At 34.5% G+C, this 23,483-nt stretch overlaps 3 protein-coding genes across 3 annotated transcripts; 1 reads left to right on the forward strand and 2 right to left on the reverse strand.

The window, feature by feature from the left end:
* Nucleotides 1-1,507: 1,507 nt before the first annotated feature.
* LOC117327662 (transcription initiation factor TFIID subunit 12-like) lies at nt 1,508-8,729 on the reverse strand. The gene is made up of 5 exons (XM_033884740.1): nt 8,632-8,729; nt 7,175-7,411; nt 5,748-5,862; nt 5,196-5,284; nt 1,508-4,134 (listed from the first exon to the last, which is right to left on the reverse strand). Exons 2-5 carry the CDS (start codon nt 7,406-7,408, stop codon nt 4,096-4,098), a joined length of 477 nt encoding a protein of 158 aa, XP_033740631.1. The 5' UTR covers nt 7,409-7,411; nt 8,632-8,729; the 3' UTR covers nt 1,508-4,095.
* Nucleotides 8,730-9,133: 404 nt separating this feature from the next.
* On the forward strand, nt 9,134-16,834 carry LOC117327663 (coiled-coil domain-containing protein 174-like). Its single transcript, XM_033884741.1, has 11 exons — nt 9,134-9,212; nt 9,907-10,011; nt 10,892-10,992; nt 11,416-11,477; nt 11,919-12,102; nt 12,629-12,721; nt 12,948-13,108; nt 13,959-14,053; nt 14,559-14,688; nt 15,053-15,187; nt 15,524-16,834. The coding sequence occupies exons 1-11, from the start codon at nt 9,183-9,185 to the stop codon at nt 16,690-16,692; spliced, it is 2,265 nt and encodes a 754-aa protein (XP_033740632.1). The 5' UTR covers nt 9,134-9,182; the 3' UTR covers nt 16,693-16,834.
* A 2,022-nt stretch (nt 16,835-18,856) lies between these two features.
* LOC117327664 (dynein light chain Tctex-type 1) lies at nt 18,857-22,943 on the reverse strand. The gene is made up of 5 exons (XM_033884742.1): nt 22,809-22,943; nt 22,053-22,094; nt 21,687-21,810; nt 20,908-20,985; nt 18,857-20,356 (listed from the first exon to the last, which is right to left on the reverse strand). The coding sequence occupies exons 1-5, from the start codon at nt 22,833-22,835 to the stop codon at nt 20,286-20,288; spliced, it is 342 nt and encodes a 113-aa protein (XP_033740633.1). The 5' UTR covers nt 22,836-22,943; the 3' UTR covers nt 18,857-20,285.
* Nucleotides 22,944-23,483: the final 540 nt, after the last annotated feature.

Here is a 23,483-nt window from a genome sequence, read left to right on the forward strand (position 1 = left end):
TGCTATGATTCCAAAATACAGCTGTTTTCCGTCACTGCCGTAGATCTATACAGCAAAAATATATACGGTGGGTGTATTCCGACAATGCGGTGGCAGTTGCAGGATAAATAGAGAATACATTGTCAGTGTCTTAAAATATAAGCTGTATTTTGGCGAGGGTAAAGAAAGACAAAAGTGGCGAGCCTTGGCGAGCCACTTTTGTCTTTCTGTCCCGAGCCAAAAATACAGCTTATATTTTAAGACACTGACCATGAATTTCAAAACAAATAAAACAAATGATAGTCAAAAATGTGATTTACCTATAACTATAGTAAAGTTTATCCCCTCCCATGGGGCAAACGCGAGACCCCAGGGCTAGGAAATTCACAATTATGGTAAAGCACCTTAAGACCCTTCAATCTGTTAAGAGTATTTAATTCTACCTTATTTGGGCTGTAAGAAGAAGATTTTTAAAATTTCTGTTAATTTGACCCTTTTTGGCCCCGCCCATCAGCCCATGGGGGTCAGTCAGGGCCAACATGTACATACCATCAAAGTGTCATCCCAAGCTGATAATGAAGTTAGAATGAATTCCAATAAAAATTCAACAAATAATAGTCAAAAATGTGATTTCCCTATATAAACTATAGTAAAGTTTACCCCCTCCCCAGGGGCAAACGTGAGACCCCAGGGTCATGAAATTCACAATTTTGGTAAAGCACCTTAAGACCCTTCCATCTATGAAGAATATTTGATTCTACCATATCTGAGAGTATAGAGAAAGATTTTTGAAATTTTAGTCAATTTGACCCTTTTTGGCCCCGCCCACCAGCCCCTGGGGGTCAACCAGGGCCAACATGTACATACCATCAAAATGTCATCCCATGCTGATAATTTGAACCAAGTTAGAATGAATTCCAATACAAATCCAACAAATAATAGTCAAAAATGTGATTTCCCTATATAAACTATAGTAAAGTTTACCCCCTCCTCAGGGGCAAACATGAGACCCCAGGGTCATGAAATTCACAATTTTGGTAAAGCACCTTAAGACCCTTTCATCTATGAAGAGTGTTTGAAGATTTTTGAAGTTTTAGTCAATTTGACCTTTTTTGGCCCCGCCCCTCAGGCCCCTGGGGGGTGGGGACCATATAATTCACAATTTTAGTTCACCCTCAGCCATGGAAGCTTCCTGTAAAATTTCATTGAATTTGGTTCAGCAGTTTTTAAGAAGAAGTTGAAAATGTAAATTGTTTACGACGGACGACGCACGACGCATGACGCCGGACAAAAGGCGAATGCAATAGGTCAACTGAGACTTCGTCTCAGGTGACCTAAAAATCTGGTTTTTCGTTGCCCAAGGTTGCTCCACACCAAATTTGGTCGAAATCTGCTAAGTAGTTCGTTATCAGTAAAGATGATGGATGACCGACGCAGAACGACGGATGCTGTGGGCATAAGCTCACCAGTCCTTCCAATTTGGACCAGATGAGCTAAACAAGAGTACCGAAAGGCGGAACAATATACATCTGTCGAAAACCATTTATTGTTATGTACCATCTTGTATTAATATAAGGTTTTCATTAACTTAAGAGTGGATAGCTGACATGCTATCAATTTCACTACAAGGTCAATATTTTATTTTCCGGCAGTTTAAGGAAAACAAGTACCGGTATGTACTCAAGTATTTAACACCACAAATTGATGGAAATAACTTTTGGAAAAATAGTTGAATCAGATTTTTTTCAGGGAAACATAACTTCATATCAGAGCACTAATTAATTCAATTTCAAAGAAATTGGTCAAAAAACATAGGATACAAAAATCAAATACATGTACCAAATAAACAAAGGGCAATAACTTTTCGAAATCGTTGAGAACTCTGGACAAAATAATGAATACTGAAATAAACCGTCTACATCACATTTGTTTTCTATTTGTGATATGTACGTCTCTGAATAAACAGAGGAAAATAAGTTGTTCAAAAGAATTTGAATTGGAATTCTTTTCAGCTAGACAGCTTCATATGAGGATCATGACATGTTTCAAGTTTCAAAGAGGCCAGTTGAAAAATGTAGATCTACGAACAAAAATCAAATACAGAAATAAACAAAGGGGAATACCTTTTGCAATAAATAATTGAATCAAAATTCTTTTTAAGCAAACACAATTTCATATAAAATTGGTCGAAAAAAGTAGATATGCAGACAAAAAATTGATACTTAAATAAACAAATGGGAATAACTTTTTCAAACAGTCGAATCAGAATTTTATGATTATGATGTACGGTATACATTTTGTACCAAGTTTGAAAGAGGTTCACCGTTGGTCAAAAAATGTAGGAGATTGCTGGGTAAATGAAAGTTTAAGACGGATGGACAACACCATACCATAATACTCCTATAAATTTGACAGGTGTATCAAAAAAACGACAAATGCAGTTTACTTTTACCAAATGCTATATTCAATAATACAAGATTGGTTACTCCCAGAGATCAATCTCTCAACAACTAAACTCCATAAGGATAGTACCTCAGGGGCCTTTTCGTTTGTCAGTTTTCAAATGTAATATTTCAAACATATATCTTGACGGACCTGCAAATGTTATTACAGGCCTTGGAAGTCTATGTCAAGGCTCATCTGAAAGCAATATAAAATCATGAGGTCTGTCTTTATTTCATAAGTACATGTAAAAAAAAAACAATGGTCGAACCATTTGGACCGTAAAAACGACAAAGGCCCAGGTCTTACAATGAAACTGTACATATGATTATGATAACGAGTAGAATACTAGAAAAGAGGGGTCCATTTTGATTGAGAATCACAATTTTTTGAAGAATTTAATTTGTCTAATTTAAACATGAACATACGACTAACAGAGTCAACAGTAACTCTTTGGAAAACATGGCTCAGCTTATATAATTACCTACAAAAAAAAGTAGGTTGTATTGATCGAAAGTCAACAGAATTTTCAAGACTTGACTTAATGAATCTAATGAATACTATTACCAGGTAAAAGCTAATTCAAACAAATGTGAATATTCCCATAAAAAAGTTGCAAAAAATTCAATTTTTTTTTCAAATTCAAACAAGATCTATTTAATAGTGACAGAAAGAAGTTACTTTAAAGCATTTGTAAATGTTTACTTTATAAAACAAAGTATTGTGGAATACCTAAAATACCTTATTTTACCTGGTAGTACTGCCCTAGATATGTTTGGTCGAAAAATATAGTAAATAACAATAAGAACTTTTGTACATTTTCAGGCCCCTGGGGGGTGGGGACAATATAATTCACAATTTTGGTTGACCTTTAGCCATAGAAGCTTCCAGCCAAATTTCATTGAATTTGGTTTAGAGGTTTTGGAGAAAAGGTAAATTGTTTATTGACGCACGACGGACGACGCACGACGACGGACAAAAGGGGATTAGAATAGGTCACTTGAGACTTTGTCTCAGGTGACCTAAAAAACTAAAAAAAAAAACTAGTGTATAATAGCCATGTGCTGAAAATGTCCATTAAGTTTTATTTCTTATTTTAATTTAGCAATTTTAAGTACAAAATGTCATGTGATCATGAATGATGGATGATAGGTGAAGATGGACAAGGACAAGATACAACAGGTCTGAGTGCACTAGATGAAGTGTGAGAGACTTACTCAAAAGTGATGACGGTCATCTTTATTTATGACAGGAAAAATCTAAATAGTTATAACCTCATGCTCCGATGTATTATGTATTGCAAATTACAAAAGATACATAAAAATATTCAGGAAAAATATCATGTGTGGAATCATTGATTTAGTCAATCTTGAGTCATCAATGTATATTGTCACAGACCGTAAACTCCTATGACTGTCCTACATATATGATATAATTCATTCTGAACATTCACTGGTATGTTCCTACTGGCTATATTACATTTATATTTTAATCATATTACTTAGTCTGTCACCTTGGATACATTTATCCATAAAGGGTGTCTTAATAAATTCACGTTCCAATGAATCTAGCCAGATAAAGGTCTCTCAACGTGTTACAGACACATAATATGTCAAACACATACAAGTGTCACACAATACACAGGTACAACCACACAGCCGTCACACATAAACTTCAATATTTCTTCAATGTCTTTCGTATGAGAGCCATCCTCTGAAACAACAAAAAGGTCAAAATAAAGTAGGGTCTTATTTTGTAATTTTTCTCAAAATCATTCCTTTCAATCTAGTATATTATTGAAATCAATAGTAGTATCAGTCAACAATCCCAAAAAATAGTGATCATTTTGGCCTAGGAATTTATCATTCATATTTTTTGTCAAATATGAGGGATGATTGATATGTTGTGAGCCTCGTATTGAAGGAGATACTCAAGGATGTTCTTTTTCTACTTTTCTCTGAATATATAGGGCTGTGTTCCCAAGGACTGGTCTCATTTGCATAGTTAACATCGATGAGGAAGCAGTCTAAAGTAAGCAAGACAAGCAGCTTTTGCAAAATGGACAAAATCGGTGCAAGAGCAGTGATCCAATATTTGCATAAAAACGGTTTACCACTTAAGGATATCCATAATGATATTGAAGCAACACCAGTGAAAGATGTCCCTTCATATGCCACAGAGAAAAGGTGGGTGGCAGAATTTAAGCGTGGCTGACCGAGCCTTGAGGATGACCCCCGTCCTGGAAGGCCTGTCAATGTTGCAACCCCAGAAATGGTCAATAAAGATCATGATATTGTTATATTTATGACTGAACAATGATTTACTGAAAGATATACTTTAGTATAGTCAATAGAGTTGGCATTTCACAGGAAAGAGCACATTAAATTCTGACAGCTGACAGAGGATCTTGTCTTTACTCCCACGGTAAGACCCCTCGTGTTTACTCCCACCGGTAAGACCCCTCATGTTTACTCCCACAGTAAGACCCCTCGTGTTTACTCCCACAGTAAGACCCCTCGTGTTTACTCCCACCGGTAAGACCCCTCGTGTTTACTCCCACGGTAAGACCCCCCCCCCTCACAACATATCAATCAGCCCTCGTATTAATAACAATAATTAATAGCAATATTACAAACAACATTTTAAGAGAGAACCTACACAGAATTATTCTCAGAAATTGCTGGTCGATTAGTATATGTGCATGTGACTTGTGAAGGGATAACTTGCAGAATTTCATTAACATAGAACTAGCAGGCAACGTCAGCACTCCCTACCTGTTTGTGAGCTTCTGTAGAACAAGCTTTTTTATATGGACGCAATTCATCAGATCCAAAGCCAGGAATCCACATGTTCCAATTTCTCTCTGTTAACAAAATTTATAGAGTTAATATATACTAAATATGAATTGATGAATTAGAATACATTGTTTTATAAAAAATTGTCTTTACTTACAGGGGGGGAGGGGGGAAGGACAAGTATTATGAAAAAAGTTAAATTGACAATGTATTACTTTCTTTATACAACACAAACACAAAATTTAGTGATCATAGAATGTAACCATGAAATCAAGGACATTACAGTCTCTTCTATGTCAAACCTATACTTACATTACAACATAATCGGACAGCTTACCTTTAATTAATTCATTTGATAGGTTTGGATTTAAATTACAGGTTTGTTAATATGTGGCCATTGCGTGGGGAAAACAGGGTACCAAGAGAAAACTGCCTTCCTTTTAACATCATGAAAGAGAAATCAAACTCTGGTCATGTGCATCTATCTCTAATTAAAAAATCTTGAAATTAGTCACAAACGAAGTGACTTACCAAGGTGTAGTTGAACATCCTTAACCTCTAATGTGCTCGACTTCCTGTGTTTGGCAATTTGACAGGCAGAGTTGACAATGCTGTCTATGAAATCATCTGCCACTTGGAGTAATACCTACATTTGACAACAATAATTGTGATGAGTTTCCTCCCAATGTAATAACCTATTAAAAGTATACGTAGCACCTTACTATTTTGGCTTACTGAACACCACAGAAAATTAAAATCCAAATCTTTTTATTCTATCAAATCAGATGAGAATGCCAAAATCATATAAATACTTGGAAAACTAAATGACCATTATACTGTATTCACAGGGGATTAGCACGATTTTCCAAATGAAAGTCCATATATATACATATTTATTGCATTTTTGCCAGTGAAATATAGAATTTCATCAAACTAATAAAACTTATATTTTCACTGCAGCTATGAGCAGTGAAAATATAAGATTTTGTAGTGAAAATATAAGATTTTGCAGTGAAAATATAAGTTTTGCAGTGAAAACATAAGTTTTCCGTTTTTGATCAATCAAGAGCTAACCTTTGTATTCACCTCGTTGAAATTTGCTGATTTTTCCAGTCGAAGCGAAGATAGATAAATTGGTTAGTTTGCTGTAATTCTGAAATATTCTGACTAGTTTTTGACAAAATACTTGACGTTAGCTATTCATGCACATATTCGCCGATAACAGCAGAAAATGCTTGAATTGTGTTGATCAGTCCTTTCAAAATGGCGCCGTCAAGTTGACGTGGAGTAACATCGCAAAGAGATGACGTCATTAATGATTCCTGCACTTTTTGAAACTAATAATTTTTCAATGCTTTCATTTTTTTTTTTAGTATATGAAATTAAATGCAATAAAAAGAAAATTGAATGGTTTAATTTCCTGTTAAATATAACATACATTTCACTCATATGACAGAACATTTCGATATTTTTCACTCGTGCTTCGCACTCATGAAAATATCGATATTCTGTCATACTCGTGAAATATATGTTATATTAAACGGGCAACCATTCAATATCCTCTATATTTATAATATATATGTATTATAGTGTCAACTATATGGACTATCATTTGGAAAATCATGCCAAGCCCCTGTGATTGTATTTATCTGCATATAAGCCCCTTCTTATTATTATTATTATCTCCTTTTTTTTGTGGAATCATCAATTTCAAGACAGTAAATGAAAAGTGGTTCACAAATAAGCCCTTCCAAATATTTGACATTATAATTTTTTTTCGTTAGGGGAGAGGGCTTATTTGATGATAAATATGGAAATTCATCTTCCATTTAACATTATTACGGTAATGTTAAATGGAAGATGAATTTACTTAATGTTACTTAATGTCATTAAGCTGATCTCTTTTTAATTTTACTGATGTTTAGGGTTAAGGTATGGTAATGTATAAATAAATTCACCTCTTCCACATCATCATCCAATTGTTCCAGTGGATCTACTTCTTTTACTAGTTCTTGGAGTCTGCGCTTGTCAAGGACCTTATTTTCACCTGCAGGAGTTGGTTGAGGTGCCATTTGGACAGGACTTGGGTGGGGCTGCCTCATTCCTAGCGGTGGCTGTGCAATCCCCATCATAGGAGATGGCTGAGCCACCATAGGTGATCCATCGGTTGACATTGGGGGAGCCTTGTTCATTGTCTACAGAAATTTTAAACCATTTAGCCTTATATATCAATATCACAGAATACACAGATATGTCACATTAAATTTAAGATTTAAGGAGAATAAATCATTGTGCCTTCACAATCAGATGCTTTATTTCAAAAGTTAATGAAAAAAAAAGGCACATAGTGGATTTATTCTCTTTTTAAGTTCTACCTGTATTAATTTTAACATAAGGCTTGATATGTCACTGTGATAACCATATTTAATGAAAAATCATGATAACCATATTTAATGAAAAATCAAACACCTTATCTTAAGTACTCTACCTTTGCAACATTGTAGCCGTGGTAAATACTAGACACAATATTCCGCTTGGCTAGAGAGATCTTCTCTTTAGCTCGATTGGTAGAGTGAAAGACTAGTAACCCAGAGGTCCCAGACTTGATCCATAGCGGAGACAGTGATTTAAATTTAATTAATCATGCACTCTAGATACATTGGCGCCCATATGCATGTAGGGACTCGGGGGGGGGGGGGGGGGGGGGGGGGGATACTCAGCCTTGCTCCATAAGCATCACTGTTAGCCCCTGCCTGGAAACTTGAGGACGAGTTCTTTCCTGAAGGGGGGAGTAGTATGTAACCCTGGTAAATACTAGCCGCAATACCACTCGGCTTTAGAGATCTTCTCTTTAGCTCAATCGGTTGAGCGTAAAATTAGTAAGCCAGAGGTGCCGGGTTCGATCCATCGCAGTGATTTAAATTTAATTAATCCTGCACTCTGTTACAATTCGGGTACAGGGACTGATCAACACTTTTATTTAAATCAATACAGGTACTATGTATTTCTGGCTATTTTTTTTTATAATATCATACATACCTACTGTGTAGACATCATGTTGGGTAAACATAACGACGGTAAACAAAGCATATGTAGTTTGTAATAAAAGTACTTATATTATCAAATTGATTACATGTACATTGTATATATATAAAACAAAATGTCAAACGATTTCACGAAATCAGCTAACATCCAATCACTGACTAACTGTGCTAGCATTTGTATGGGATTCATTTGTATCTACTGTACATGTATGAATTGATTTATTCTTTCGTAAACAAATCAAAGTAAAATTCACAGTGAGATTATTGCGAACTGCAGCCATCAGGGATGTGTAGATATACAATGCATCTAAATAGCTAAGAAATGCACATTGTGGAACCAAAAAACGAAAGACAATCAATGTTTGTATTACCTTCACTTTCCTACCGACTCCATCTTCATAATTGGATGTCGTAAACAGCTAATGTAATTTTTTAAACAATGACGGGCAGCGCAGTCCGGAATGGCAATGGCACTGAGAAAATCTTATATGAGCTGTTCAAAAACAACTAAGGTAATGTGTATCCGCATAAGTTGGAAGCTCAATCAATATGAATAATTCCGATAAAAATATCCCATGTACAATCAATAAACATGCCAGCTGCATTGCATGAAATCAAAAAAGTATCTGGAAAAATATCCATGTGTTTCGGAATAAGCAGACAACAACTTTGGAAATCGTTTTAAGAATGCTTACCATTACAAAATTATGTTGATGAATAGAACGATAGTATTAGATCATTTTGGAAACTTGATTGCTAATGTATCGTCGAAAAAGGTTAGGAAACAAACTATTTGAAAGATAAATTCGGAACTAATATGTTTATGTCCGTTATTGGTAGCTGGTATTAGAAACTACCTGTTCCGATTTCTGGCATTAATTTGTGGCATGTAAACGCTTTGTAACGAGAGAGGCGCTTGAAAATGGAAAAAGAGAAGATACAGACAGCATCCGTATGTTTTTGAATTGTCTTTTACTGATTTCATATACAGTACTGTTTTATATCCAAGTAAATTAAAATGGACATTTTCTCATAAAACTAGAGAATATAGATCAAGTCCTTAAACCTAAAACAGCCCATGCAAAAGCACACTACAGTAGTACATGTGTATGTCTTTGCAAACTTGCTAGATGAAACCCTCATTCAGTGTCATTACAATTAATTTCAATCCCACCGGAAACGACAATGTCCTCGATCTCCTTATCACAAATTTCCCAAATCAAATAACTCATACTGAAATTCTATCTGGGGTTTCTGACCATGACATAGTCTTTGCTGAACACAATCTGGGGTTTCTGGTCACACCATGACACACTGGACAAAATATAACCCCCAAGGAAAAAGAAAAAGAATGAAAAACTAGGCCATGACCCCTTTAGTAAATCCCAGGTGTTAAATGCACAATTCCAATCTGTTTTCTGTCTTCCGGGAACCCTTACTGCCTCACTTTTTAAAGTTCTTATATGGAATTCGAAAGTGTTTCCTCAGCAGTTTGTCTCCTGTGTACTGTTGTGCATTTTAGAATGTCCTTGATAATAACTGTTCCTTAGCTTGTTCTCACATCCTTCACGATCTTTTTGTTTAAGTAATTTCATGATTTACACCATAACTGAAGTCATGTTCATGTATTTTTTCCTTTATTTCAGTTGGTTGATTTGAAGGCAGAACTTTATAGGAAACAAGAAGAATTCAAACAGCAAAAACTAAATGACAAAGGTTTAAGCTACATCCGTCCAAAAACATCAGAAAAGGTTTGCTATACTATATCATACTGGAAACTGATGCATCTGTTTGTCTAATTGGTAGATTAAGTACCGGCGCAGTTTGCCCATAAAGTTGGGCTACCTCAGGACAACAATACTGTCAAAATCTACTCCTGAAGTACTAAAAATGTGGGCAGACTTCACTTGTTACTTATGACATCATGTACAATACATGTAAGAACGGTTATTCTACATATCTTTAGACCTAATAAATACTATCAAATGTCGACCCTTGTACCTCTCTACTATTAACATTACGGTTACCAATTAAATTAAAATAAACTCCTTCACGGTTATAACATGTTTTTAGCACAGTCTTTTTCATCCAAGCATAATGTGGACATGATTCTGATTTGTAATTCAAGTTCCTGTATTCCACATATATTTCTGGCTCCTCCTCTGATGTATTTGGTGTTGATCTCACTGAATCATCACTTAAAGCTAGGTCTGCTTTTAACATCTCCATCACCTCATCCAAAACAGACCTTGCCCTACTCGGGAAGACTCTGGGGATGACACTGGGTGGACTACTCTGGCTTTCCTCCACCTCCAAAATCTGGCACGTCCTTAAATGACCCTGGCTGTTAATAGGATGTTAAGCAAAAACAAACAAATATAACTTGATATATGTGACATTTATATCTTATAAACTGATTGTATTTTTCTATTTAATTGTATAATTATCTTTTTTTATCGGGGTCCTTAGATTTAAAATTAGTTTAGTTATATGTTTATTAAATATCATATGATACACAAGCTGATGTAAGATCCTATTTTTTTCAGAATTTCGAATTGATTAATTACAGACAAGATACATTTACTGTACTTTTATTAATTCTTTTTTTGTTAATATGATTTTTGCCAACAGAAGAATGATATATGGAGCAAGAAAAATAAAGGTGTTCTTGAAAGAGCACGGAGGGATTTTGAAAGGAAAGCAGAGGAGGAAAATGCTTTGGAAAACTCAAGGTTAGTAATTATACTGTACATATTTTTGTGGTAATCATGTTTTAAGGCTTTTTGCAGTTAAAGACCTCCACTAGATTAAGGTTCACTATTGCCCTAAGTGAAGTTCTTAAATTCTTTTCTATGTCAAGTACGGTTTGGTGCACCAATTTATCACGGCAATGATCTGATTAAATCAGGTAAGCACCAAACACTGAGTGCACTAAGATAAATATATGTTCACAGTAATTAATTTGGACTGTTATGTATATTGTGAAAGGCAAAAAATAATCAGACTACACATATCTATGAATTGTTTATAAGAATTATAATATATAATGAGATCATGATCCTACTTTTGATAATTAACCCATTAACTGTTCATACTAATATTAAATAAGTTGTATTGTAAACTAAAGTTAATCTCTAAAATGTTTTCTTTTTAAGGAAAAGACTTCAAGAAAAAGCTAAGATGTATGACAAAATAACTCAAGGATCAGAAATTCCAGGTGCAGTATATTTCCTTTTTCCTTTTTTTTTTTTTTTTTATTTGACAGTGTTGTCTCCCTTTCTGATGTTCTAGCTTTATAATTTGAGCTTTTCCTGTCATCATTTTGAACAATAATTGGTCTGATGACAACCTGCTCAAGGATCAAAACATGTCAACAACTGGACTGGCTCCAATTAAATTTTGATTTTAAGACTCATGTTTGTTGTCTGCACATAGTTTTGGATAATGATTTATGTAATACATTAGATGTCATTAAATCTGAATATATTAACATACAAAACAAACAATGGAGTTCTGAATAACCAATAATGATAATGTACTTTATTAAACTTTTATTCTTAACTATGATATCATGGAAAATGTCCCCAAGAAGGAATGGTGTTGGCATGAAATAATGTCACTAAGGATGTACTATGTATTTTTTTTTATTTCATAACAGAAGAAGATGGCAGCAAATTGTACTTGGTGGATTTTGAAAAGAAAGTCATAGATCAAATGGTTGATGTCAGAGAAAAAGACAGGGAAAGGAAAAAGAAGGAGGAAGAAGAGGAACTGAGAAAACAAGAAGAGGAGATAATGTCGAAGGCAGACATTCCCCCACCAGCCAGCAGGGATGAGGAATGGCAAGTTTGGTTTTGAAAAAAATACTCCTAGATTACTAAGTGTTGCTATACCATATTATTAGTGCAGTGTCACAAAAAGTAACTAGGACCTTTCATTTAGTTAGATTTTTTAATTTTTTTTTTGGCATTGAATTCTTTAATCTATTCAATACATTTTTGAAAAATAATGATATGATGTATCAATGCAGCTGATAATCCTGAAAAAACAGGTGTTCATGGTAATATATAAAGGAAAATACTGAATCCAGCAGGTAACAGTCAAGGCAAGCCTGATTGATACGGTTTCTCGACTTCGTTATCATGTTACACATGTTGCCAGTGTTTACTGATTACATGATCCCAATTTCTCATTTACTTCATGAAGTTAAATAAATTAAAAATGTAATTAATACAATGGATGATTGAGATCCCGTTTTCCATGTACAACTTTTATTTTTTATCCACATGCTATGAATTATTAATAGTACCAAATGACTGTATACAATGATTTACTGTGTTCTACCTTTTTGTGTCCGGTGTGTAACAGGGTGGACTATGTTGATGCCTTTGGGAGGACTAGAACATGTTTGAGGAAAGATTTAAAGGACCTGACAGAGAAAGACAAGAGTTCTGGTGTTAGGTTAGTCTTGATACAGACATCTGTAGTTTGACTATTAGCTAAAGCTTATTTGAATATATAACTGTACATGTATACTTATTCAATACAAAACTTCAAATTGAATAAACTTGATTGAAGCTTATCTTACAAAGTGTGACTGATTGTACTTCAGATCTGTACTGACAAACATTATCAGCCTGATAAACATAGCCAAATTATATCACATTTACACCACAATATATTACAGGTTTGTGGATCCATCAAAACAGACCATGCCCTTAATGTCGAGTGACAAGCCCACACTATTGTCAGAGGACATGCGTCGGGAGATACAGAGACAGAAATGGGAGGAAGAGGCACATGCTAATCTTGATGGGCCAGTTCATTACTCCAATGTACAGTTTGATGGTAGGTGTAATCTAGGGACATTGCTCTGATGTACAATTTGCTTATTCACTATAACATACAGTTAGATGGTAAGCAATGCCTAGTCACTACTCTAGTGTATGGTTTGGTTGTAATTCTTCACTAAAATCTAATATGTATTATAGGGTAGCATGATCCATTTGTGTCTTCATTACAAAATGCTCTGTTAGTACAGTTGGTCTCGTAGATATAGCACTTGCCTTCTATGGAGTTAACTGGTATTAGATATCCCAATAGAATGTATGGGTCACCTGCAGGACCCCAAGGATTTCTCCATGTACCCCTGGACAAGTTTCTTCAACATCAAGATCCCATGTGTTCTTCCATCCATGCCAACAACAGGGATTGCTATTTTCATACTGAAATAAGCCCCTTCCCTTAGTGTCAAAGTTTAGTATTAAAATTAGGAGAGACCTTATTTCTGAAACATTTCCAGCTTATTATTTTAAAAGTAACGATTCTGTAAAAACAAAGAAAATGGCTTATTTGTGGACAGGGGATTATTTGTGGATTTTAATCTGATTTTGCATATAGTATCCCCTGATTAATAGGATTCAGTGTGATGAGGAAGTGGAGAAGGGGAGACAACTTTTCCGGTTATAAACTTTAAACTGGTGTCATTGTCTCCAATTGACCAGTTATCTTTACCACTTGTTTGAAGGAAAATCACTGTACCTTGGTTTTGTACTGGCCAAAACAGTTTTGTATATATTCTCTGTATATTAGATCATGTTTAAGTCACTTTCTGGCAAGTGCACTTGTTGTACATAAGTAGTCCATACCAAATGTAACTTTGTGAATACTAAATTATCATATTTGATGACTATTTCAGAAATCAGAGATCATGGTACTGGCTTTTTCCAGTTTTCCAAGACAGACGAGACAAGACAAAAGGAGATGGAAACTTTAGGTGATTTACGTCAACAGGTGAGTTAATCCTTTGTAGTTATCAAGGTTGTTTGAATACCAGACAGACTTAAGTATACTGTTCTAAAATAATCAACATCCCTCCTAGATTGACGTCAGTCCACAATTGACAAAACATAGCATTACTGTGTTAATAACATGTGCAAAACACCAACAAATTTATTTATTATTTTAATCAAGTGATGTTTTATTCTTTGTACACAAGTACATGTAGTACACAGATTCTGGTTAATATTTTCCTTTCATGATCAGTTTTGAAGGTTTTGATACAAATGAAAAAAAAAAGTATTTTTCATAATTTGTATGCTTTCATGGCTGTGTTACATCCATCTGTTGATAGTACGTGATATAGGATTTAAGTTTTACAATCAGAGAAGACTTATCTACAGTTTACTGTTTAATGTTTATGTAACTCCCCAACAAATTCACTTATAGATTCACTTGTGTGTTTCTGTGTAATTTATATATAGTTTATTACATTTATTCACGTTTCTGAATTGTCAAGACTCTTGATGAGCGATCAAGGAGAGAGAGACTGAAGGAAAAACGTAAGGCTATGCTTGATGCTCGACTTGCCAAGGTTAAAAAACGGAAACAACAGGGGGCTGGATTGGTCAGCACAGATATCGAAGAAGGTACATATAACAGTTTCCTTACAACTAATGGAATACCTAATTTGGGTATATTTGGTATTACCGGTAATAGTGAAGTGAACTACTGTACCCTAACTTTAATTTACCCACCGTAAAAATGGATAAAGGTGATGATCAATGACTTGTGCTTGACATCATTAAGCTTACTTTAAATGATAATCCCTGCAATGAAGTTTAGGGTGTAAACAAGGGTGTATGTCTGTATAGAATAAATTACCATTGTAAAGTAGTTGTCAGTTTTTTTGTTTTATTGTTGTTGGGTTTTTTTTAGTCATTTTCATGATTTTCCTAGGAGAGGTGCTTTATAGATTTCCTTAAAGCTGTACCAGTGATTTACATTTTACAGATGCCCAGTTGAAGATGACAGGTAGTGATCAGGAAGCTATGAAGAAGCCAGCAGTAGAAGAACCTCAACTATTGACCAGGGATGTTAACATTAATAAGGACAAACCGGAGCGGGAATGGGACAAGGGCAAAGACAGTAAGTGTAGCAGAAAAAAAAAATGAAAATGATGTTTATAATGCAATTTTAATTTCAAAAATACCTTTTACACACGTCTGATTCTACGGACATTAAAGACAGGCAACTGGAGTTAATGACATATTTTTATTCCTATTTTTTATCTCTCAGAACATGATAATCTGATTTATGTATCAGTAGTTAATTGATTTTTGATGAAGAGATATTTATTGTTATTTTTGCTGGGACTTTCATCTACAAAAACTGTGAATTTTTAACATAAAATTATTTATTAATGATGACAAATTAGCTTTTAGTTTTAAACTTCTCAAATTGCCATGTTATACTTTCTTACAGGACTATTCCCTTATCAGAAGGCAACAACAGAAGAGAAATATTTCGAGGAGAAACGTGAGGAAAGACAATCAGAATTTGCCCCACCATCATTTTACTATTGTGATACTAAGAAAGGTACTAATTTGTCGGCAAATAGAAACCAACATGGAGGCAATAGAAAATTGGAGTTTGGATCACCTTCTGCATTCTCAGATAATAAACAGGACCACACAAGAACTAAGTGGAACATTCCCTCTTATGAGTGCATGCCGCCCTCATCTTACCCTGGGTATAATGTGATCGAAAAATCTAATATACAATCTCAAACTCACAGCAAAATGACTAGCATTGCAACAGCTCCATCAAACTGTAATGAAAAAGTAGAACTGAGTCCTTGCACAGATATTAAGGATCTTGAAGAGTTTCTGAAAAGGGAACGAAAAGAAGTTTTGAAAACCCAACAGAGTCGTGATACCAAGTTAGATATTGGGTCTTATACAGGAAGTATGCAGGTTGGGGATATTCCGTTACCCGGACAAACCAACAAAATGGAGGCAAATAATGCACCATCTTCTTCTGAAAATCAGTTATGTAATCCAGACTTGAGTTATAACCAGGACAAAACATCAGGAGTTACTGGGTATGGCCTATCGGCTGAAAATCAGAATATCTCTGGAGGGTTTCAACATAATCTAATGGCACAATTTGATGTATATGGACAGCCAAACTTGAATGTACCACCACCTTCTTCCTTCAATGTAGTGAATCCTTATCTGGGAACTTACTCTCAGACAGCTGGTATGGAGGGTCAGCTTACGACCAGTGATTCGTATACCACCACACCCGATATTGAACCATGTACTGGATATACCAACAACTACACATACACACAGCAAAGTGCTGATACAGCTTCAAACCCTGTCACACAGATTACAGAGGAGACAACTCCAGTCCTCATACCTAAGTCTAGTATTGTGGACACTCGTCTGATCAGAAATGAAAGTACCATTCAATCTTTTGATGACTGTTCCAATAATGAATCAAAAGAGGAGGGAACAGCTCCTCTAGATACCAGCCAACAATCTAACTGTGATATTCTTTTGTCTGGTCAAACTTCCAATCAAAGTGTTTTCTCTAGTGCTCCTGTCAAGTATCCTCAGAGCAGAACTTATGAGACTAAACAAAATTGATGATCAGTCATTGTCATGTCAATCATATTCAATCATGTTGACTGAATTCTTTATTAATATTGCAGTGGAATAGTATGAGGAAACCTTACAAATATACAGCTTGTATTTATTAATTAGTCAATAAAATAAATAAAAATATTAATAACGCCAATTTTTGTGTCTTTCTTTCTTACTAAATTAATTTTATAGCTATCTGATGAACAATAAGGTATAACAAGAGGCCCATGGGCCTTAACGGTCACCTGAGATTTGAAATATTTCAGTTAATTTAATTGACCCTTTTTGGCCCCCGCCCATCAGCCCCTATGGGTCAGTCAGGGCCAACATATGCATATTATCAAACTTTCATCCAATGCTGAAAATGTTAACCAAGTTAGAATGAATTCCAAAAGAAATCAAACAAATCAGTCAAAAATGTGATTTCCCTACATAAACTAATAGTAAAAAGAACCCTTCCCAGGGGCAAATGTGTGGGCCCAGGGTTATGAAATTCATAATTTTATTAAAGCACCTTAAGACCCATCTATGAAGAGTATTTGATTCTACCTTATTTTGGTCTTGAGAAGAAGAGTTTTGAAATTTCAGTCAATATGACCCTTTTTAGCCTCGCCCATCAGCCCTTGGGGGTCAGTCAGGGCTAACATGTGCATACCATCAAACTGCCATCCCAAGCTGATAATGTTAACCAAATTAGAATATAATCCAATAGAAATCAAAACAAATTATAGTCAAAAATGTGATTTTCCTATATAAACTATAGTAAAGTTTACCCCCTCCCCAGGGGGAAATTGAGACCCCAGGGTGATAAAATTCAAAATTTTAGTAAAGCACCTTAAGACCCTTACATATATAAAGAGTATTTGATTCCAGCTTATTTCGGTCTTGAGAAGAAGATTTTTGAAATTTCAGTCAATTTGACCCTTTTTAGACCCGCCCATCAGCCCCTGGGGGTCAGTCAGGGCCAACATGTGTATACCATCAAACTGCCTTCACAAGCTGATAATGTTAACCAAGTTAGAATGAATTCCAAGAGAAATCAAACAAATTATAGTCAAAAATGTGATTTCCCTATATAAACTACAGTAAAGTTTACCCCCTCCCCAGGGGCAAACGTGAGACCCCGGCCTAGGTCATGAAATTTACAATTTTGGTAAAGTACCTAAGACCCTTTCATCTATGAAGAGTGTTTGATTCCACCATATCTGAGAGTAGAGAAGAAGTTTTAGTCAATTTGACCCTTTTTAGCCCTGCCCCTCAGGCCCCTGGGGGGTGGGGACCATATAATTTACAATTTTGGTTGACCTTTAGCCATAGAAGCTTCCTGCTGGACGCACGAAGGACAAAAGGCGATTAGAATAGGTCACTTGAGACTTTTGTCTCAGGTGACCTAAAAACTGGCAGACTGTTACAGTTGAATCTTGGTCAAAAGCAGTTTCAGAAGTCGATCTCTGGTAAATCTTGTGGTTCAAAACATGACAAATAGACATGTATCTTCAAACCAAATAGTAAAAACTTGATTTTGGGGATCAGTCAAAATCATACTCATTTCGAGGATCTACGCAGATGTTTACAGATAATGTAAAATTGTCTCAAGTTGCTGTTTCATCTTGTCTTGATTATTTTTCAATTGAAATTAAGTGTCTTTTGGGTAATATCATCAAAACCGAGTCAAATCCTTTTTAAATTAAGTGTCTTTTACAAACAGTACACTTCTATGTCATTAGTTCAGAGTTCAAAGTCATTTGAAACAACTTCTATCCATTGATGTTTCTGTGCCACACCATGTCAAAAGTTAATTGGTTATTGCAGGTAATCAATTAAGTCAATTAAGATTGATATGGATTGTTGGTTTTCACTCTTTTTTTCTTCTTTGAGTCGGGTGGAGGGGTCCCTTTTCTGTTAGAATATGAATGTGTGGCGTTATATTCTGTATTCCCAGTCAGAAGTTGTGACATTTTAAAAACGGCACATAGAATGATTCCATCCATCAGTAAACACAATATATTCATGAACTATGTGGTAACATTATCATTACACCTTCAAGTCTGCAGAGCAGTTACTGAAGTTCACACTCAAGCTTATACAGAAAAGTCACAATCTGGTTTCAAACCATTTGAACAAGTAAGTTTACCTTCCATGTTTATGAATAAGAACTTAACACTAGTTTGTATCTGAACACAATTTATTAAGAAAAAAAAATCAATAAATACACCAGATGCTACATTCTGACTATACAATAAACACTTGTTTCACACAGTTAATAGCTATTTTGTAATAAAAAGACTTAAAGAAAATGTACCAGATACATGTACTCATATTTATTCAATTATTTCAATTTTTAAAATACTGTGTCTCAACAAAACTTGTTTCAGGGGATTTTGCTTACTTGCAAAACTTTACAAATAATAGAAACTCCTAATAATCTGGTGTACAAAATCTATTAATGGAATCATTTTCAAATTCATGGCGTTTCTTAACATAATGCAATGCTTTTATCCTTTGCAATAAATATGTATTAATAATAGTATTATAAATCATTCCAAAGATCGCAGAAATTATCATGTAATGAAAAATTTTATATTGTATTTTAGACATATATATACAATACTAAGCCTTGTACTTTTGAACTTAGTATCAAGAGGACAGCACATTACACATGCTACTTGAAAAATTCAAAATAACATGAAACCTATATTTTAGATTGGTCATATTTTTTCTGTCATGAAATGTATATAAATAAGAGAATTTGTCATGGGTTGACTCCTTCTATCTCACCAACCACACAAGACTAGCTATATGGAGATTTGATGATTATTCTTGTGTGGAAACTAAAAAAGAAAGAAAACCCAACTGATATCACAGAAAACTGAAATATACAACTAGAGGTTTTAAATTGTGTCTCAAGAGAAAACTGTACCATTGTTTCTGGCTAATACTGCAAGTTAAACAATGAAAAGTTACATTTGTCCTGATTTTTTTTTGTTTAATCTATGAATTATCATTTAGTTCTTCACTGAAGTATTTTAACACAAATAAAATGATGTCACTCATTAAAAAAAGGTCACCGAGAGGTCAATTTAATGAATGATAATTATCAAAGGACACATTTTTTAACTTTAGAAATAAATACATCAAGCTTTGGACTTGGTGTTTAACTGAACAAATATGTCATACTATTTTTTGTTCATAATATCTTGAATTACCATATTCAAACTTCTTCTTTCAATTCTTTTTTTCTTTCAATTCTTTTTACAATGCTCTTTGATGCATATGTTAAAAATATCTTCAACAATTATTTTAATTCAACAAAAGACTGAAAAAAACCTGCTGTGCAAGTCAGATCCAGATATCATTGACATATTAAGTTGTCATTGTGCTGGTTTATGAAGCTGATGTTCTTTTTCAAATTTTAAATATCTTGTAAACAGAACCTCAAAGTGATCTTGGTGATGTAGGTGTCATTTTACCAATTCTATGATATATACAATGGCAATTTCTGGACTTGTGTACACATAGAATGGCTCTGATCACTTTGACTTTGTCATTTGTCTTTAAAACCACAGAATAAGATGTCTTGTCATTCTTTGAAGTCCTTATATGGCGAGTCCAAACACACTGACGATACAGTACATGGTCTTGTTCTCCCATCTCACGGTACAGCTACCTAAATTCAAAAGCAATAGGCAATATAAATACACTTAACAAATTATATAACAGGATAGTCCAAGATACATATATTTAGAATATATGTAAACAGGTAGATTAAGCTATCTCACAATTCAGATTGAAGATTGTATACGTTAACGTTGCTTCCATAGCTAGTCGCTTATGTTCTCACAAACGAAATCTTAGTCATCGGTACGTTTGCATTTCCCCTAGTATTACTACACTGTACCAGTTAATGTGACGCTTGATTTTGTATGATACAAGCATAACCATTTCCCGCAAGCGACTGTGTTGTAGACATTGTCAAGCTGAATTTGCGTATGTTTACCTGAAATCCGGCTAATATATTTTCATAAAACCTGATGTAGGGCACTTCCGACGAAACTCGATTACAGATTTCTTACTCGATTAATTGATCAAACGTCTCAAACAAGTGATACTCTATGAACTTGATTAATCGGAACACCACTACAACAGACTATGGTCTACTATATTTGTCTAATCTTAGGATTTTAAACCTGACATTACTCATATCAACCAAAAGCTTACCATCTGTTGTATTGTCCCAAAAGCAGGAGCTTGCTGTATGTAACCCTGCACCATTTTTCTGCATTATTACACATGTCACTGAAAAAAATGGAACAAAATAAATGATAAAAATAAATAAAATACATTCAGAACAATCGAACATATCCATGTGCCTCCAGTGATGCCAAAGTCTAATAGGTTATAATCATATATATGTGGATAATTTTAGAAACATGTACAAGATTATATGTTTCTTTTATAATCAATATTTTTATGCACATAAACAATAGACCATCAATTATCATAATTTTTATGAATTAATGTGTTTTTAGCACCTATACAAATGTACTATAATCTAAATAATCAATTTACTGGTACACATCTGGAAGATTTGAATTTGAATATACATTGTGTCTATATTTTTGTTAATTATTTAAAAAAAAAAACACAGAAAGCATACACATTGGACACATTATATCATTGGTCTTCTTCAGAACTTGATAAATGATACCTCCTATAATATTAACTAGTTCATATATGTGTAAGAAAAGGTCTTGTATGTTTTTTCATTTCCAGGCTCTTCTGATTAATTTTTGGCATTAATGAATTGGTTTCATTTTATTTCTTATTAATTTTTGATAATTAGTCCCAAGTCTAAACATATGATATTCTGTCTTATCAACTTAAATACAGCAGCTATATATGCTCCACAACACACAATAAAATAATGCAGGGTTGGATTCTGAGTCTAGCGTTATGGGATCCATTCCTGCCCTCATATATGGTTATCTTCAACTTACCAATATATTTGAATGGCTTTCCTAGTTTTGTGAGCTGATTGAGACACTGCTCCACTACATTGGAAGTCCACTGGTTAACCTTGTTATGCTGGTAAGCATTGCCGCCTATTGCACCCTCAATCGACTGAATTTTAAACAAAATTATTATATTGGTTTATAACAATAAGGGAATTTTACTGACTGTCTTTTACCTACTATTTAGTCCATTACTCTTTGCTTGAATTTGAAGAAATGTAACTCATTAATTAGCATCTGCTACTGTTCATTTCATTTTCCAGCAACTTGAACAACTGAATTCCTATATATCAGTTCCAATTAAAACTGTATTTTCTGTTTGTCTTGAGAGAAAACTAAGATAATACCAACCTCTTTAATGATGTTTGTTACTTCATCTGTTACAAAGGCGGTCTGAAAAAAAGAATTTAATATGTCTAATAGCTGTAATTTATACATTTATGAATGTACCCAAGCATATATCAGTCATCAGCCTTTTATAAACTATACTGTACAACAAGCAAAGTACGAATAACATAATCTGCAGACTGATTACCGTTTTGTGTCTGATTGTTAGATTGTAACACATAACTATGATAAACATTCATATGAATGCCTATCAGTCAATGATTCCTGAGAAAATTAAAGAACATTAGATACAATGCACAAACCTCGTCGCCTGTAAATATAAACGTGTGTTATTATGATCGATGTGGACCAGGTTTTTTACAGCTAAAATCAATTGTAGTATTTAGTTAACTTAAAGCAGTTAATTATATAAGAGGGTCAGTAACAGACTGGTGTGAGTGTGTGTGTGGTGGTGGGGGGGGGGGGGGGGGCTCAAAAAATCATTATATCAAACTATTACGACTTCAGATCTATGATATGTCTGATCCCAATTTACTGTGATACCTTGCTAAATCAAATGTCACTCAGAAGTAGTTCCAAATAGTTGACACTTCACAAAACATGGTACTGTCTGTACTGTACAGTGGTAAGTGGGCACTAGAAACATCACTGAAACTTGTCGACCAGTCAGTCTCGGGACTGTATGCAGTTCATCCTAACTAAATATAAGCGAGTTCTCCCTGTATATATTCGAATCTAAATAAACCTCGAATTAAATACCTCTTCTCCGGTCTGGAACTCATCCATTTTGCAGTGTGTTCGACGAGATTACCAAATATTGGAGACGAGTGACAGGAACAATCTTGCTGGTCTCGTTGACAACAAACTCTCGAACCGTCTGAGAGCGGTGCGAGACCAAGTGCGATAACTCTTGCTGGTTTCCACTACAAGTTCATTGTTCATGGTAGTTGATGTCCTTCTTAAGCATTTCCATTGCTTTAAAGATGAGATTATCGGGTCCTCTTTTAATAAAATCAACCTAATCATCTGTATGTTATGTAGGTTGAAATTGTTTGGAATGGATTTTATTCACAAATGATTTCTTTGTCAATATAGACATAATGAATGTGATACAGTGTACTAAATGTAGATAGTATATACACTGTCTGTTCCAAAGTCCCTTCACTAATCACGTATACCGCCATATGTTCAACTCTCCAATTACATTTATTATACTATTAAGACAAATTAAAATTTCTTCTTCCCTATGGTTTGGAACTCCGTGTGTGCAAGGATGGAATTCAGAAAGCGGTTATTTACAAGATAAAATAATAAAAGCTTATTAAAGCTTATATGAAGTGCTCTATGATTATGTACGATTTAACGACGGCATTTTGATTATATATCGTTAACTTAGTCTGTGATGCACCATTATTACCGACGATGTTTTCCCTA

This window comes from Pecten maximus, chromosome 5 (genome assembly GCF_902652985.1).
Source record: "Pecten maximus chromosome 5, xPecMax1.1, whole genome shotgun sequence".
Taxonomy (NCBI): domain Eukaryota; kingdom Metazoa; phylum Mollusca; class Bivalvia; order Pectinida; family Pectinidae; genus Pecten; species Pecten maximus.